The following is a 19007-nucleotide window of genomic DNA, read 5'->3' as shown; positions in this document are numbered from 1 at the left end:
TTTGCAGCACAAAATAAACGAAAAAAAAAGTTTGAATGCATGTAAAAAAAAAAGAAAATTAGAAGTAAAAACTTTGATAAAACATCTTGTAAATAGTCACGTTAGTAGTAACAATATTTAGCCTACCTCAGAAAAGTCAACAAGCCTATAACTTTGCCAACATTGTTTTTATTTTTCTCATAAATCAGCCAGATAACAGAGTTGAAGCCTGCATTTTTATTGCTGTTTTTCATGTTAAATGTGAAAGCAGGTTAGATGCCACACACTTTTTTTTTTTTTTCGGGGGCAGAGTAAGTGGATTTTTCTCATTAACTTTACGCAAAATAACATGATTTTATTACATTTCTTTTGTTTCGAAGTAGTAATTTGAAGCATTCTATAGATATATTTATGATATTTATATTCGCTGAGTTTCGGATCATTTTTGTGAAGCACTGCTCCTCAAAGAGACGGCAGAAAGCACATTTTTGTTTTCTTTATTTTACAAAAGTACAATGTTTTTCAATATTGTGAGTTCACACAAATAAAAGACCTTTTGCAGTTCCAAATGATGTATTACTGTTACCTTTATCAGCAAAAATGATGGAGTACTTTTAGGTTTCCACTGTTATTAAGAAAAAAAAAATACTAGTCATCGCGCTGGCTCTTCCATGTCTTTAGCTTCCACTTTCACAACGCGCATTTATCTAGGTTAAATGTTTAAATTAATATTGCGAAATGCATCAAGTGTTTTATGTCTATAGATTTTACTTTAGGCAAGTCGTGTTGATTTGAGAAGGCTAAATTCATCAAACATATGCTCATCGTTACTTTAAAAACAAAAGCTTGAATTTAACAAACATAAAATGTTCCAAACATACTTCTAAATTAAATTAACAAAGAAACGAAACAAAATCTAGCCACTTTGCCATTAAAAACCAAAAGCTCAACTATTTTAATGGCTGCAACAGCAGCTATGTAATAAACATGGGCTCTATTCTGATAAGCTGTCAGAAAAGGGCAGGGCTTAGGCCCGACTGTCTCAGGCCAGGGCTGGGCCTGTGCAGGGCTCTATCATTGCAATTAAAAGTTCCCCTCAGCCCCCAATCTACCCAGGCCCATATGCACCCGCACCCATACCCTCTATACCCAAACGCTACGCCCCAGAACTGGCTCATAAATGTCATTTGTTCAGGAATCGCATTACTCTGGTTCCCCTAAATGTATTTGGTTCTCTAAAAAGAACCAACTTATCAGAGTCATTTATCTGGAAATCTGACTCTACTGGTTGCGCTGTATGTATTTAATTCAATCAAGTCATTCACCCTCTAACCAGAATACAATGGTTGAGCTGTATGTGTTTGATTCAGTAAAAAGATATGGTTCATTAGAGTCATTTGATTAGGAATCGAATTACACTGGTTGCACTAAATGTGTTTTATTCAATAAAAAGAACCTAGAAATTAGAAGAATCATGTTTGTTTGGAAATAGAACTACACTGGTTGCACTGTATGTGTTTGAGCTTATTAAAAAAAGACAAAAAAAGTCATTTGTTTTAGAGTCAGACTACATTGGTTGCCCCACACGGTATGTGTTTGATTCACTAAAAAGAACTGGCCCATTAGAGTCATTTACTCGGAAATCAGACTACACTGGTTGTGCTATACGTTTAATTCACTTGAAAGAACCAACTCAGAAGAGTCACTTGTTCTCTAACCAGAACACACTGGTTGTCCTATACAGTTTGTGTTTGATTCACTAAAAAGAAGTAGCTCAAAAGAGTCATTTGCGTTCTATGTGTCTGTTTCACTGAAAAAGAACCGATTCCGTGAAGTCAGTTGTTTAAAGTTTGGACCACATTACTAGAACTGAATGTATTAGATTCACTAAAAAGAACTGGTTCAGAAGAGTCATTTTGATTTCAGATTACTCTGGTTGCCCCAGATGAATTTGATTCATTAAAAAGAATTGGCTCATAAGAATCATTCATTGGGAAAATAGACTGTACTGCAGTGTTGCCAAGAACTTGGCTATTTCAACACTGTTGACACAGGCTGTTTTTCATATCCGCGTGTTGAAGTGACCACAATAATGTGATATTTAGCCCCTGGAATGCCAAAAAAAAAAAAAAAAAATTGTATTTTACCGGGGGACCCCCCTCGAAACGCAATTGGGCTAGTTTTGGTCTAATTTTGAGTAACAATTGGGCAGGATTTATTTTGAAACCTGGCAACCCTGATCTACTGGTTGCACTGTATGTATTTAATTCACTAAAAACAACTGACTTATAAGAGTCATTCACCCTCTTACCGGAACATACTGGTTGAGTTGTATATGTTTGATTCATTTAAAAAAAAAAGACTTATAAGGGTCATTCATTCAAGAATTGGACTACACTGGTTGTGCTGCGTTTCATTCCCTAAAAAAAAAAAAAAAAAAAAAGTAAAAGTCTCAAAATATAATTTCTTGTGGTTGTCCTATACAGTATGTAGAGTATGATTCACTAAAAGAATTGGCTCAGAAGTGAAAAATAAACCGAACCGAAAAAGAATTGATTCATAAGAGTAATTCTTTCAAAATTTATTTTGTCAAACTAGCACTAAAATCATCCTGTGGTCCTTTGGGAAGTGAAGTATTAAATACTCAAAATGTCTGTTTTATTTCCAACCTACAAAGCTCAACAACCTCCTCAAGGGCGGCTAGAAGGCAGCATTAGATCACCCATCTGCGGGAAATGATCAAAGAAGAACATGACGGAGACACCCGAAGCTATATGCAACGATTCTGTGCCTTTATTCTTAGAAATGTGTGCAATCTTTCATATAAACAGTGTCTTTCTTCATCTCCCTCTCGCATATGAATCCCAGCACAGCTTCCACCCCCTGGACTTTTTTAACATATTGTGCCAGCGCTGCTAAGCAAAGGCAATGCCAGAGGAACAATGCGTTTCTGCACCCATTTAAAACACATCAAGTCTGCACATATCGGGCTTCCATTCAGGAGAGTGGATTAAACTTTAAACTTAACCATTTGTCCCAAACAAATAGCACAGCTGAGCGAATGAGGCCTTCAGGGCCAAGCGTGTGCCCCACGTATCCCAGAAACAGCAAGAATAACAAGGGAATGTAAAGCAAGACCCTCTACTCTCTAAAAACTACTGCTACTGCCCCTGATGTATAAATGCAGTGACTGAAACATCTAAATAAATGTAGCCGGGAAGAAAAAAAAAAAATGTAAAAACAGACTCAGAAAGGCACCTTTTGTCATCTTGCATTTCTGGGCTTCTGTGTTGGAAACTAAGTGGCAAAAATCAGTTGTTTAGAATTCATCATGATGCCACAACCATAAGATCATCATGCTTGCATGTCCACTTAATATGGTAATGAGTGCCTTCATGTGGGCATTGCTACGTTTTAATCTCTTTAATATGCAAAGAGGTTAGCCAATCACAATAGAACTGATCTACATATAATAGTCAGGAAAAATAGCCGGTTTCTTGGAATCTTGGTGGAAAATCTTGGTCTTTCAAAACAAACAATGACTGTTCTTGGTGCTAAAGCCCTTGACTGCAATTACTGACTTCAGAGAGAGAGAGAGAGAGAGAAAAGAGGATTGTTATAAATTTGGCCTCTTACAATCTGAAGCATCAGTGGGTGAGATAGAGTGATGTCCCAAATTCAGACAAGAGACCAGTTCATTTCTAGCCTTTATCCATTTTTAATTTTATTTTCAGTAAAGCTGGTTTTAAATGAAGGTTGTATAGATTAAAATTTTTACATAAATTTATATGATATGCAGATTAATTTAGTGAATTATCTGCAATTAAATCACAAATATTCATATTTGCTAAAAAACGTAATATTTAAAAAAACAAGTAATTTCTAATCTTTTTCCATTTTTAATTCTCCCTTCAATAAAGCTGGTTTTAAATTAAGAATGTATTGATTTAAAATTGTACTTTAATTTATTATATGATAAGCAGATTAATTTAGTGAACTAATTGCAGATAAATCACATTCATATTTGCTAAATAAAAAACAGCTCATTTTTATTCATTTTATGTTACCTTCAATAGATCTGGTTTTAAATTAAGGTTGTATTGATTAAAATGTGTACATTAGCCATTATCCATTTTATAATTTTACCTTCAATAAAGCTGGTTTTAAATTAAGTTTGTATTAATTAAAAAAGTTCAATTTATTATATGATATCCAGATTAACTTAGTGAATTAACTGCAATTAAAACACATCATTAATATTTGCTAGAAATAGTAATATTTAAATAAATAAATAAATAACTGTACATTTCTAGCCTTTATCCATTTTTAATTTCACCTTCAATAAAGCTGTTTTTAATTTTAAATTAAGGTTGTATCGATTAAACATTTTATTACGGTAATTTATTATATGATATGCAGATTAATTTAGTGAATTAACTGCAATTAAATCACAAAAAAAGAATATTTGCTAAAAATAGTAATATTTAAATAAACAAAATGAAAATAAAAAACAGCTAATTTCTAGCCTTTGTCCATTTTTGATTTTACCTTCAATAAAGTTGTTTTAAATTGAGGTTGTATCGATCAAAAACATTCAATAATTTATTAGATGATATGCAGATTAATTTAATTGCAATTAAATCACAAACATTAATATTTGCTAAAAATAGTAATAAATAAATAAATAAAAGGGCCAATTTCTAGCATTTATCAATTTTTAATTTTTCCTTCATTAAGATGGTTTTAAATTAAGGTTGTATCGATTAAAAATGTTACAATAATTTATTGATATGATAATATATTGATTATGATATGCAGATTAATTTAGTGAATTAATCGCAATTAAATCACAAACAGCAATACTTAAGTAAAATAAAAATTCAAGATAATTTAAAGACATTACTGTGACAGATGATCAATAAACTTTTCCATATAAATTAATTAATTACTTAATTATTTAATTATATTGAAATAACATTAAATTGACTTGCAGATTAATGTAGTGAATTAATTGCAATCTCAAATATTAACATTTGCTAAATAAATAAATACATTTCTAAATTCAAGTACATTACTGGGGTAGATGAGTAAAGCATAAATGAGTGAATGGACAGAAAGTGGTCAATATATTGTTTCCATATTAATTCATTAATTATACTAAAATAACACATTAAACTGACAGCTCTAATGATGAGCAGATTAGTCAATTGCAATTACGTCACAAATATCCATATTTGTATCCAAATATCCAAAATTAAATAAACAAATAAATACATTCAAAAGACAAAAAGTGGTCAATATATTATTTTCATATTCATTAATTCATTATACTAAATTAACACATTCAATTGACAGCTCTAATCTGAATCACTGTTCATCAGAGCTGGAAATGGACAAGCAGTGGTCGAAAATGACCAGAGACAAGACTTAAAAAGTTAAAGCAAAACTTTTAACCCCGCAAAAGAGAATCTGTCTGCTTTTTGCAACTCACTACTTTTTTATGAGGAGCAGGGAAAAAGCAGCAAGAGAGGATCAAACGTTTATGTCAGACACTTACATGTCCATGCACCCACACACACACACACACACACACACACACAGAGTCCTCCTCGCCTGCCTCTGTATTTTTCACTTCCTCTCCTCCTAATCCTCCCTCTCTGTCTCTTTTGTAGAGAGAATAAAACATGTCTAATTCAAAGCCATCCATGTCATTCAGCAGCTTCTAAAACACACACACACTCTCTCCTGAGCCATAAGTGGGACACTGATGATAATTACAAGGACCTGAGGCACTTCAGAGTGACATCATCTGTGAATCTCTGAAGAGTGCGAGTGATCGTCCGCATCAGAGTGCTGCCCCATCAGCCCAAATACGACATTAGATAAATGATCTCTTAGATCTCAAACAAACAGTTCATCCACCTGAGTTCAACTCTAAAAGGAACGTAAAGCATGCTTGGCAGAAGAAAGGCTAAAAAAGGGGAAATGCTGCCAAACACATTTAAATCAAAAACAATCAACAGAAAACAAACACACAAGCAAGTAAAAATAATCTTTTTGTTCACACAGGAGAACACCATGTTACCTCTCCAACAGGAAAAAACTGATGGAGACAAAGCATGAGAGAAACACACAGGGTGCGATTCCATTCTGTTCCCTCACGACTTGGCAAACGCTCCACGACACCCTTACAGCACTGCAGCGCTGGATTAGACTCATCATGAGGATTCACCCGAGATGCCTCACAAATGATACGGTCGGGATGGATGTCTGAGTGCTGGATGAAATAGATTTCCATTTACGCTCTGCTCCATGATGTTAATTTGATAGGGATTTTGGCCAGGAGCCCTTAAACAACTGCACACAGAATGCAACTGAGGCAAAAAGTACAATCTGTCCTATGAAACAGAACATACTTTAAAGGAGACATATCATGAAAATTGTACTTTTTCCGTGTTTAGGTGCTATAATCGGCTCTCCGGTGCATCTACCAACCCAGAAAACGTGAAAAAGATCGACCCAGTACATTTTTTTTTGGTAAGCCTTTCTCTGCAAGCTTGCAAAAAAGCTTGCAAGCCTTACATCTTGTAAAAAGGGGCATAATAGGCAGGGTTGCCAGGTTTTCACAACAAAACCCACCCAAATGCTACTCGCGTTCCAAGGGGTAAAATTCACAGACATAACTGACCGTTTTTCTAACACACTCATGTTTTTAACATGAACTTGTGTGTATTTGACCATTTAAGCGCAAGAAATAAAAGACAACTTAGTTTAATACTCACATGTCATGCGACTGCCGCTTTCTGTGTGCGTTATTCGGATGTGTGCGCTCAGAAAACCAAATATCAGAAGTTTAAATTGATATGGCCTTAAAATGCATGATTTCAGCACACAGACGTGATAATCAAAAACAAACTGATGTTTTTTTAGCAAAGTATCTGAGGTAGGAGGTAGCTGTAAAGGCATAGCTCTATTTTGAAAAAAGGGGATAGAAGCATCCGTTCATTTGCATTTAAAGAGACATGCACGAAAACAACGTATTTCTGCTTCCACTCAAAATAGGCATTTTCAAAATGATACAATAAATGATCTGTGGGTTTTTGGAGCGGAAGCTTCAAAGACACATTCTGAGGACACCTGAGACTTGTGTAGATTAATTTGGAGTAGATGTCACAGTTACATCACTTGCAGCTGCACGTTGTGGTGGCAGAAAAACACTGGTAACAAATGGAGGAAAATGGATCAAATTTTGGAATAAGAGGAAAAAAATTTTGGAATAAGAGGAAAAAAATTATTGTTGTGCCATTGGATGTCAGAACTTTTTTCTTATCAGAACTGACCCTTTGCAAACAGCTTGACTGGCAGGTGATCTAACCAATCATAACGCTGAATCCGCCGTTTAGTCCGACAAACAAATCAGACAGGAGAGTAGATTAACTTCGGTGGACTTAAACTTGAAACATTGTGTACTGATGTCTTTCCGTGGTTGAAATCACAACACATTAAAGTTTAAATTAAAAAAAAAAAAAAAAGGACAAAATTTTAAAGCTGAGACCTTGTTTCATACCAGAATTAACCTGCTGTCTTGTCTATAGGCGTGTTGTCCGCAATTTATTTTTCACTGCGTGAGAACATAATGTGTAGTGTGAGAGCGGCATTGTTTGCAACAGTAGGAGGGCGGGTTTCTGCAGATTTAAGGCAGATTTTAGGCTCCGCCCACAAAGAAACATCATCACTGTCTGCAAACACCAAATTGATCTATTACATCTTGTAAAAACGGGCATAATAGGCAGGGTTGCCAGGTGTTCACAACAAAATCCACCCAACTGCTACTCCAAACTTGCCCAAAACTTGCCCAAAACTTGCCCAAAACTAGCCCAATCGCGCTTCGAGGAGCGTCCCCTGGTAAAAATTTCATTCCAGGGGGTAAAATACAGGGTTTTTTTTTTGTATAATTAGCATTCCAGGGGCAAAATATTACATTACTGGGGTCGCTTCAACCCACGGACATGGCAACGCTGATAATAGGTGCCCTTTAATATGTTTCAGCAGTGTATAAATTTCATCTAATAACAATATAATCAATAACAGTAAAACATTTTAAGTGAATAATAATAAAAATCACATAAAATATAGAGTATGACCCCTTTAAATTGTTATCACTGGTGTCTGAAGGTGAAGGTTAAGTGTTAAGTGTTTGTTATCTTTGCCAGTGGCGTTGAAAATACAGGTCAGTCGGCTAAGAGATGAGAAACCTGGGCTCGGTTTTTATCGATTGCTTCTTCAGAAGAGCCGAGATGAGTGAAGTGCCTGGAAATGATCTCAGCGCATTACCACACAGACACACACACAAAGAGTATTAAAACACTTACCATTAAAACAGTGCTATGACTGTCTAGTTTGCGCATGTCAATATCCATCACTCATTGTAAGTCATCTGAAACCGCTACTTTGTTTTCTTGTGTGTTAAGGAACATGCAGAGCTCAGAGTTAAGACAAGGTCAGTCCTTCGCAGCCTGAGGAAATCCATCTTTCATTAAATACCCACTTCAGATGAATTCCAATGACATTTTCCCTTAAAAACAATATCAAGAAGATACAAAAACGCTAAATTACGACTTTAACGCTAATTTTCTATAACCGCTGAATTGTAGTTTGCCATGTTCTTATATTACAGGTGCCTGATGTTTAATTACACTCTAAAGCTCAGACGGTCTGTCTGATACACCACAGATGCCACACCTGCTACCTATCGCCACGGCAACAGATGCCAATTTCCTTATTTATGACATCATAAATTAATCTCTGTGAACTCCGGACTCAAATCTGAAGAGAATCTGCTCCTCTTTTCACTTTTAGACACAACACGTGTGATCAAAAGCAACACAGACAAGCGGAAATAATGTCAGCAAACGCCACAAGTCTTGTGTCGTTCCGCCACATTTACTGGAAAATAAACTTCTGGAAGTCTCAAGAGGCTTTGAAATGCATTTGCATTGTTTGTGAGAGGGATGTCATGAGGATTCAATAGAGCAGAAAGGATTTTACACACGTATGATGGATGAAAAACACATGGAAACAGTGAGGAAAGGATCTGAAATGTAAAAGTGAGGGTTTTTTTTGTCGTAAATTGATTTGTTATAGTGGTTGTACATGCCCTGTCTGTCTCAGAGGGCTGAGAACACAGAGAGAAACAGAGACACAGAGATCCAGAGGTGCTGATGGGAGGGAGGGAACAAGTCAGATCCTTAAAGGAAGGACAGAGGGAGGAAAAAACATGACCTACTTCTGTTCCATCCCTTGTTTCTATGGAGAATGAGAAGAGAGAGAAGTAGAAAAGTAGCAGGAGGGCAGAATGTTTTCTTAGAGATGTGGCCACAAAAAGTCTAAAGGAACTATGTTATTATTTTATTTTTTTGTATTTTATTTAATTGAGCTAGTAGGTATTATTGAAAGTTAAATTACAAAAAGAATTTAGTATGCTATATAAATAAAAACGAATAATAATATAATATTTTTCTAAAAAGGTCTATATCAAACAATCGATTAAGTTATTTATATGTTAATAATTATTAAAAATACTATATATAAATATATAAACACTATATAATATGAATAATAATACGTTTCTAAAAATGTCTATGTCAAACAATCAAATAAGTTATCAAATATTAAAAACAATAAAAAACATATTTCAAAACACTGAAATAAAACTAAATAACACATGACTATAAAATAAAAAATGACAATCCTACAATAGAAATCAAAATAATAAAATAAACAATTCAAAACAATATAAAAATAATGATATATTATATATTTTTAATTATAATTATAATTATATATTTTTTCTAATGTCTATTTCAAGCAATCACATAAGTTAACAAATATTCTTCAAATATTAAAAATAATAACTAACATTAAAAAAATAATAACTAACATAAAAAAAATAACACTAACATTTTTAAAAACACTATGAAAAATAATAATAAATAACATACAATAACTATAAAAATAAATATACAATCCTACAGTATAAATCAAAATAACCAATCAAAATATATTTGAAAACACTATAATAATAATAATAATAATAATAATAATAGTTATTTTATACATACATATTTATATATATAATACAAATAATAATGTTTCTAAAAATGTCTATATCAAACAATCAAATAAGTTATCAAATATTATTCAAATATTAAAAATAATAAAAAATAACACTAACATGTTTAAAAAACTAAAAATAATAATAAATAACATATAATAACTATAAATTAAATTAAAATAAATATACAATCCTACAAAATGACAAATTAAAACATTTGAAAACACTCCAAAAAAAATAGTTATCTTATACGTATATATGTAAGATAACTATTATTTATATTTCTATTATTTATTCTATATATACTACGAAGAATAATATAAAACGTTTCTAAAAATGTCTTTCTAAAAAATAATACTAATAATCACATCACACACATATACATATACATATACATATACATATATATATATATATATATAAAACACTGTAATAATATATATATAAAATATATATAAATAATATATATATAGACAATATATATAAAAATACTGTAATAATAAATAACATATAAAAACTATAAAATAAATAAAAATAAATATACAATCATACAATATGAATCAAAATAATAACATTTAAATATAAAATCCTACATTTTAGAATCCTAATGATCCTAAAAATTATTATATCAAATAACAGATATTCAAACTGTATGCAACTCACTGAAAAAAAGGTCTGACAGCAATACATTATGGTATACAGTATTCTGTGCAATGTGTATTTTAACAAATACAGTAGATCTTCCATATGGTGCAAACAATGTGCACATTATAATGCAGCCATAGAGTTGTAAAATATGTTACTATGCTATTCTCAATAACACTTTTGTAATTCCATTTGGTGCCACTAAATGCGCAAAAATTACACACTGCATCTTTAGACAGCCACCTTTAGCTTGGTTAAATGTGTTTTACAATTACAGACTGAAATGAAAGTCTGGGTTACATGAGTTTTGCCCCATCAGCAGTCTGACAAGAGCATTAGAGCTTTTCAAGAAATCTGATTTAAACAAGAAAAAAGAAAAAAAAAAAAGAGACTCTCCAGACAATTTTATATGATTATGGAGCCATGTTTCTGCTTCGCTCGATGTCATCCCGCAGTTCTGCCATATTGTTCATAATGTGGTCATACATCGATCACCTTGATGAAACGAGAGAATTGAGAAGACTAATTTCCGTACATTAACATGTCGCACACCTGCTGTGAGTGGGAGCTGTCTGAGGACGATGTGCTGAGCTCATCATGTGTCTCTCTACGTCTCCTCAGTCTCTGCTGAGGGCTATTGAAACTTCTCCAAGAAAAAGGACATTTCAGCATTTGCAAAAATGGCACTGGCAAAAAGAACAATGTCCCTCTCCATCTCTCTCTGCTACCTTTGTTCCACCCTCTGTCTCTTCTATCACTCTCTCTTATGGTGTTTTGGTGTTCTTCTTTGTCTGGCACATGTTCTGCTCAGTAGAAGAATGAAGACCGCTGCAGGAAGAGCTCTGCATTAACATAACAATTCCTCCAGGGATGAGATCTGATTAAAGGCAGGGCATCGCTGCATAACAGAGACGTTGCACTCGAGAGTCTCGCTCTAGCTCTCCCTTGCCTTTCTACAAGCTTTCTAATAGTCAGTGCGATGTGTTTAATTCAAGCACCAGATCAGGATGGAGTCGGAGAACCAAACACTGGTCAAGCAGACCACAGTCTCAGCGAAAACAATGACAACATCAGATGCTTTCTACCAGTCAACAGCTCAACAGATAATGATCGACAGCTAAGCATGCCAACAGTTACCCGCTAATCAACCGACATTTATTGTAACAGCCATATGTTCATTAGATATTATAACAATTTAAAATAACTAGATATTCACCATAACAGTCTACAGCAACTTAAAACAGTCACTATACAGACTGAAATATAGTTTAACAGCTAACAGCTAAATATGCTAACAGTCGCCAATCATTTACTGAAACAAATGACACAAAACAAATGTTGTTTCAAGGGAAGGGTTAGACCACTTAAAAATATATTTAGTAGAGTTGATGCAATTGTTTTTGTCATGTTTTTGACTAAGAAATACTATTACAATTTAAAATAACTGTTTTCTGTTTACATATATTATATATATAAAATGTAATTTATTCCTGTGATGGCAAAGCTCAGTTTTTAAAAGCCATTTCTCAAGTTTTTAGTTTCACATGATCCTTCACAAATCATTTTGTTTGTTGATTTGCAAATCAAGAAAGTTTTTTTTATTATTATCAGTGTTGCTTAATATTTTTTTGGAAATTTGTCTAGAATATTTTAATGAGTAAAGCTCAAAATAATATATATATATATTTTTTTTTAATAATCTAATAATTCTACCGATTATTTTATCGAATAACAGATATTAAAAGTTGATGCATTTTTTTATTATTATCAGTGTTGAAACCCGTTACTTTTTTCTGTTGCTGTTTTTGGAAAATGAGATTCATTTTTTTCAGGATATTTTGATGAATTTAGATTTTATTTTTATTATTTTGAGCTTTATTCATTCAAATATTCTGAAAAATTGTCATTCATCGTCATCCAAAAAAACAGTTTTCAACACTAATAATAATAAAAAAAAAAAATGCATAAATTTTTAATATCTATAATTTGACATAACAATCTTTAGGATTAATATATCTCATTTTATTTTTTTTTATAGTTTTGAACTTTTTCATCAAAATATCCTGAAAAAAAAAATATATTTTTTATTTTATTTTATTTTTGTATTTTTTGGAAAATTAGATATATTTTTTCAAGATATTTTGATGAGTAGAACTCAAAATAATAATATATATAAAATATAAAAACATACATTTTATACTCTCATAATCCTAAAGTTTATTATAACAAATAACAGATATTAAATATTTGCATTTTTTTAGTATTATCAGTGTTGAAAACAGTTTGGAAAATTAGATGAACGAATAAAATGCAAAATAATAAAAATAAAATCTAATATATATATTATAATATAATAATGCTAAAGATTAAAAATTGTCAATCAGTGTTGAAAACGTTTGCTTAATATTTCTTTGGAAGATTAGAATTTTTTTCAGGATATTTTGATGAAGAAAGCTCAAAACTATAAAAATCTAAAATCCTAAATTTTATAATCTAATAATCCTAAAGATTATTATATAAAAAAAAATAACAGACCTTAACATTTTTTTTTATTTTGATTAATAAAGTTCAAAAAAATAAAAAAATAAACTAAAAAATAAAATAAGATCTATTAATCCTAAATATTATTATATAAAATAATAGATATGAAAAATTGATGCATTTTCTTATTATTATCAGTGTTGAAAACTGTTTTTTTTTTTTTTTTTTTTTGATGAGAATGATGAATGAGAAAATTAGATTCATTTTTTTTCAGAATATTTTAATGAATAAAGCTCAAAATAATCTAATAATAATCTAAAATGTATAATCTAATAAAGACTGATGCCTTTTTTTTATAATCATCAGTGCTTAAAATTGTTACTTAAATTTTTTCAGGATACTTTGATGAATAAACCTGAACAAAAAAAATAAATAAATAAATAAAATAAAATAAAATAAAATCCTAAATTTTATAATCTTAAAAAAAAGTTCATAATCTTAACAGATCTTAAAAAATAGTATGCATTTTTATTATTACCAGTATTGAAAACTGTTGCTAATTTTTCATTTATCTATTTATTTTTTATTTTTTTGGAAAATTGATGAATAAAGCTCAAAATAATAAAAAAATAAAATATAATCCTAAATTTAATAAAGCTCAAAATAATAGCATTTATTTTAAATATAAATCTTTTGTAATATCATAATATTTACGGTCACTTTTGATCAATTTAATACACCCTTGCTGAATAAAAGTATACATTTCTGTAAAAAGAAAATCTTACTAACCCCAAACTTTTAAACAGAAGTGTATATTATCTTTATTATTATGATTAAAATATAGGTAGACTGTATTTAAACATAATTTGTCCACTAATACAGAACAATAAACTATCAACACACAAACAAACCATAAACACATTACGTATCCAATCAGACGTCATCATTCAAGCTGGTGAGGACCAGAGGAATTTAACTCACCCTGTTAAAGCGCTTGGCCTGGAAGAGGTGTCCGTTCACCCGGTACAGCTTCCTCCATCGTCTAGCTCCACGGCGGTAGATCGATTCTAGGAGAGAGAGGAAACGATTGTAAAGGAGCAACATGGAGACTCGAGGAATGAAAAAAATCAATCCAATATGAGGGAAGTGGATTCAAAGAGGAGCGACAGAAAAACGGAGATGGACAGAGTTGTGACTGGTCTTGACCCTGAACGTAGACAGATTTGAACTGCGACTGGATGAAAACATGTCCCACAGAAGAAGCTATCAATCCCTCCCTCTCTCTTGCTCTCTTTCGTAGCATCCCTGTCTCCATCTGACCCACCCTCCTCTACACACTCTTCTTTCGTCTTGTCGTTCTGTTATTCCCCGCAGCATCATTTCGGTCACATGTCGACAGTCTAATGTAAGAACTGACAAGCATCTACACTGACCTAAATTGATTCAACTAGAATGAGACTTTGATCTACGGCCTCTCTAGGGTTTTGTCTTTACGTCTCACGGTCGCACCACCTTGACAACACGAATGACGACCTTTTTGGAGGTTTCTAAACAGACCTGATTGACCAAAACACAGACTGCATCAGAATTCACACACTGTAAATATTATTATACTAAATATTAGGCAAAATTAGGATTAGTGTGTCCAAAAGAGTGTTTACCTGCATTGTTTACAAGACTTTGTTGTCTCTACAGCAGCTCGAGCACAGAGAAAATAGCCGAGGAAGAAATATAAAAAAATACATATTTCCTATGGTCCTCACCAGCTTAAATGATGACGTCTGATTGGATACGTAATGTGTTCATGCATTGTTTGTTGATAGTTGATAGTTTATGGCATCGGGAATTGTTCTGTATTAGCGGACAAATTATGTTTAAATACAGTCTACCTATTTTTTAATCATAATAATAAAGATAATATACAATTCTGTTTAAAAGTTTGGGGTTAGTAAGATTTATTTTATTTTATTTTTACAGAAATGCATACTTTTATTCAGCAAGGGTGCATTAAATTGATCAAAAGTGACAGTAAATAATTTAAAATATTACCAAAAGATTTATATTTAAAATAAATGCTATTATTTTGAGCTTTATTAAATTTAGGATTATATTTTATTTTTTAAATATTTTGAGCTTTATTCATCAATTTTCCAAATAAATAAATAGATAAGTGAAAAATTAAGTAATAGTTTTCAACACTGATAATAATAAAAATGCGCATACATTTTTTAAGATCTGTTAAGATACTTTTTTTTTTAAGATTATAAAATTTAGGATTTTTTATTTATTCTTTAAAGTATTCTGAAAAAAATTTAAGTAACAATTTTCAACACTGATTATAAATTTAGATTATTGGATTATTTTGAGCTTTATTTATTAAAATATTCTAAAAAAAAAAGAATCTATTTTTCTCATTCATCATTCTCATTAAAAAAAAATTAAGTAACAGTTTTCAACACCGATAATAATAAAAAATGCATCAATTTTTAATAACTATTATTTTATATAATAAACTTTAGGATTAACAGATCTTATTTTATTTTTTAGTTAATTTTTTATTGTTTTGAACTTTATTAGTCAAAATATCCTGAAAAAATCTAATTTTCCAAAAAAAAAAAAATTTAAGGTCTGTTATTTTTTATATAATAATCTTTAGGATTATTAGATTATAAAATTTAGGATTTTACATTTTTATTGTTTTGAGCTTTCTTCATCAAAATATCCTGAAAAAAATTCTAATTTTCCAAAAAAATATTAAGCAATCGTTTTCAACACTGATTCACAATTTTTAATCTTCAGCATTATTACATTATAAAATGTAGAATTTTAGATTTTATTTTTATTATTTTGCATTTTATTCATTCATCTAATTTTCCAAACTGTTTTCAACACTGATAATACAAAAAAAAAAAAAGCTTCAGTATTTAATATCTGTTATTTGTTATAGTAAACTTTAGGATTATGAGAGTATAAAATGTATGTTTTTATATTTTATATATATTATTATTTTGACCTTTACTCATCAAAATATCTTGAAAAAAACGTATCTCATTTTCCAAAAAATAAAAAAAATAAAATAAAAAATAAATAAATAAATATATTTTTTTTGTTTGTTTGAAAAATGAGATAAATTTTTTCAGGATATTTTGATGAATAAAGTTCAAAGAAATATGAAAATACAGGGCAGCCCGTCAGCAGTCGTGGGCGGGGCTTGAACAATATGATGTCATACTGCTCAGAAAATCAAAACTGCTTGATAATTGGGACCGTTTAGGTTTTTTGACACATTTATATGCAAAAACAGTGTATTTTGCATAGTGTCTCCTTTAAAAATCTACAGGGATGAAAGGAAAACACCATATTGTCCTCACTAGTGACCCACAGGTACCTCATATACCCTTATCACTCTGTTACTCTACTCTCATCTCATGTTCCAGTAAATTTGGCAGACCATCATCATTTTCGAGCGTAAAGGAGAGGCTGAGAATTGTGCTCGAGCCCTGGAGATTTGCTGTGTCTGCTGCCGTTTCATGTTTCTTCCCTCAACTGCAGCTCTGTTACGTAAAGCCGATAAATATTGAAATATTGTCGAAACTTTCAAGTGTCAGCCACTAATGAGCACCGGAGGAGATTCAAAGGCCTGGGACGCTTGTGTGTATGAGAGAGAGAGATCTAAGCAAAATGAGAAAATGAAAGTCTGCATTAAGCCTTATAAAACTAATGTGAGGCATAAAATAGTGCTTGAATATTAAAACATAACTCCAATAATAATACACATTCAGCTTTAGTGTAATAAACCTAAAATGCAAGCGCAAAACAACACTCATCACATATACACACCACACACATTCAGACATTCAAAGTGTCGCTTGCATCAAAACTACACAACATGAATGATTTATTAACAGAACATGATAAAGCTGAAACACACACAGTGTTTCAGAGGAATAACTGATGCCTCAACAGAGCAGTTAAACATGAGCAGAGGAGCAGAGTTTTAAACTTTAACATCAAACCACATGAGGTTGACTTGGGGGAAAAGTCACTATCATTGCTTTATACAGGCCACACAAAAATCTGGATCTTTTTCTTGGGTGGATTATATAATACAAAGAAGATCTTGTTAAAATGATATGAATCATTAAAGTATATTTCGGAATTTACTATTACTTACTGATCACTTCTTGGAACACGTACATATGATGTTTAAAAATTAGAATCTTGTTTCTAAAGAAACATTTTCTTATCATTGGCCAGAAAAACAGATGGCCCCGCCCTAAACTCACATCATTGGTTAAACCAAGATTTGTTGTCTGCTGGGTTGGTTAAACAAACAAAGTTACTTTTGATAGTGCCACAGAGCCACAGATTTATAATTTACATCTATAATTTAATTATAGATTTGTCTGCATATTAAAGGGATAATTCACCCAAAGATTAAAATTCTGTCATTAATTACTCACCCTCATGTCGTTCCAAACCCATAAGACCTTTGTTATCTTCAGAACACAAATAAGGTATTTTTGATGAAATCCGAGAGCTTTTTGGCTCAAAAATAACAGCTTTATTCAACAATTTCTTTGCAACAATTTTGCAGGAGTTGACATCCTGATATGGTAGAGAATAAATTGTTGAATAAAGTCATTATTTTTGTTGTCTTTGCATACAAAAAGTGTTTTCGTAGCTTCATAACATTAAGGTTGAACCACTGATGTCACATGGGCTATTTTAACAATGTCCTTAATACTGTACCTTTTTGGGCCTTGAACGTGTCAGTGTCAGTGCATTGCTGTCTATGCAGGGTCAAAAAGCTTGCGGATTTCATCGAAAATATCTTCATTTGTGTTCTGAAGATAAACGAAGGTCTTACAGGTTTGGAACGACGATGTTTATATGTCAGTTAATATTCAGCCTTGACGTTAGTTTTCACATTTCAAAAGTTTATTTAATCATAAAGATACAGAACCATTCAAAAAGTGGGGGTCGGGAAGATTTGTAGTTTTTTCTCACCAAGGCTGCATTAATTTGATAAAAAAAAAAAAAAGAAAAAAAAAAAAAGTAAAAATGATGTAAAAATGAATACAAGAGTCTTAATTTTCTCCCAAAATAAGTCACTGAGGACGCAGTGGATTAGTTTTGTTTTTGATGGTAATGCACCACCGAATACACAAAAAAACAGAAGAGGGGGCGGGGTGAGCAGTAGCTCATTATCATTTAAAGAGACATGCACTAAAACAGGTCGTTTTTTGACAGGTAAAAAGGGTGTTGTTTTACACGACTATTGTGGAACTTTTAACAAAGTATGTTGCAGACATTTCACCCTGTGTAAAACTACATTATGACTTTTTCACCTAAAGTGGACTTAATAAGTGAACAATAAAATGCTACAGAACTATATAACATGGCACACTTAAATGTATGTCTTGGCTGATTTTTTCCAACCAATGTTTAAAACGAGAAGCCAGACTCTACCTTCTTGCAGCAAGCAAAACAATTCACAATGTTCCTCTCCTTCAACAAAGCAGTGACAGACCTCAACAGAACTACAAATGATCATCCTCCTCACAGAGCACAGCGCTGCTGCAGCTTAACAACAGCTGCTCAGGAAACAGCTACGTGTTTGCTATCATAATCATCCAGATGGCCACAGAAACACCTGTTTTCTTCGACCTGTACGGCAGCATTTACGTGTCTGAAGCCCAGCCCGACATCTTGGCCACACAACGAACGGTACTTCATATCTAAACACCAAAGATGAAATCATGTATTTGTAATAATCTACCTCATT

General features: G+C 31.8%; 1 protein-coding gene across 6 annotated transcripts in view; it reads right to left on the bottom strand.

Moving 5' to 3' along the window:
* The window catches only part of prkcz (protein kinase C, zeta), a 141681-nt gene that overhangs the window by 53803 nt on the left and 68871 nt on the right, over nucleotides 1-19007 (bottom strand). For 5 of the 6 annotated variants that reach the window (XM_051117813.1, XM_051117812.1, XM_051117815.1 and 2 more), the window contains one exon: nucleotides 14201-14286. In XM_051117813.1, the coding sequence (XP_050973770.1) occupies nucleotides 14201-14286 (86 nt within the window). Of the gene's footprint in view, nucleotides 1-8351; nucleotides 8679-14200; nucleotides 14287-19007 lie in introns of those variants that run through there. The other variant, XM_051117816.1, reaches the window with a different exon arrangement.

This window comes from Labeo rohita, chromosome 8 (assembly GCF_022985175.1).
Source record: "Labeo rohita strain BAU-BD-2019 chromosome 8, IGBB_LRoh.1.0, whole genome shotgun sequence".
Taxonomy (NCBI): Eukaryota; Metazoa; Chordata; class Actinopteri; order Cypriniformes; family Cyprinidae; genus Labeo; species Labeo rohita.
The sequence above is the reverse complement of the archived record's forward strand: the minus strand, read 5'-3'. Positions and strand labels throughout refer to the sequence as shown.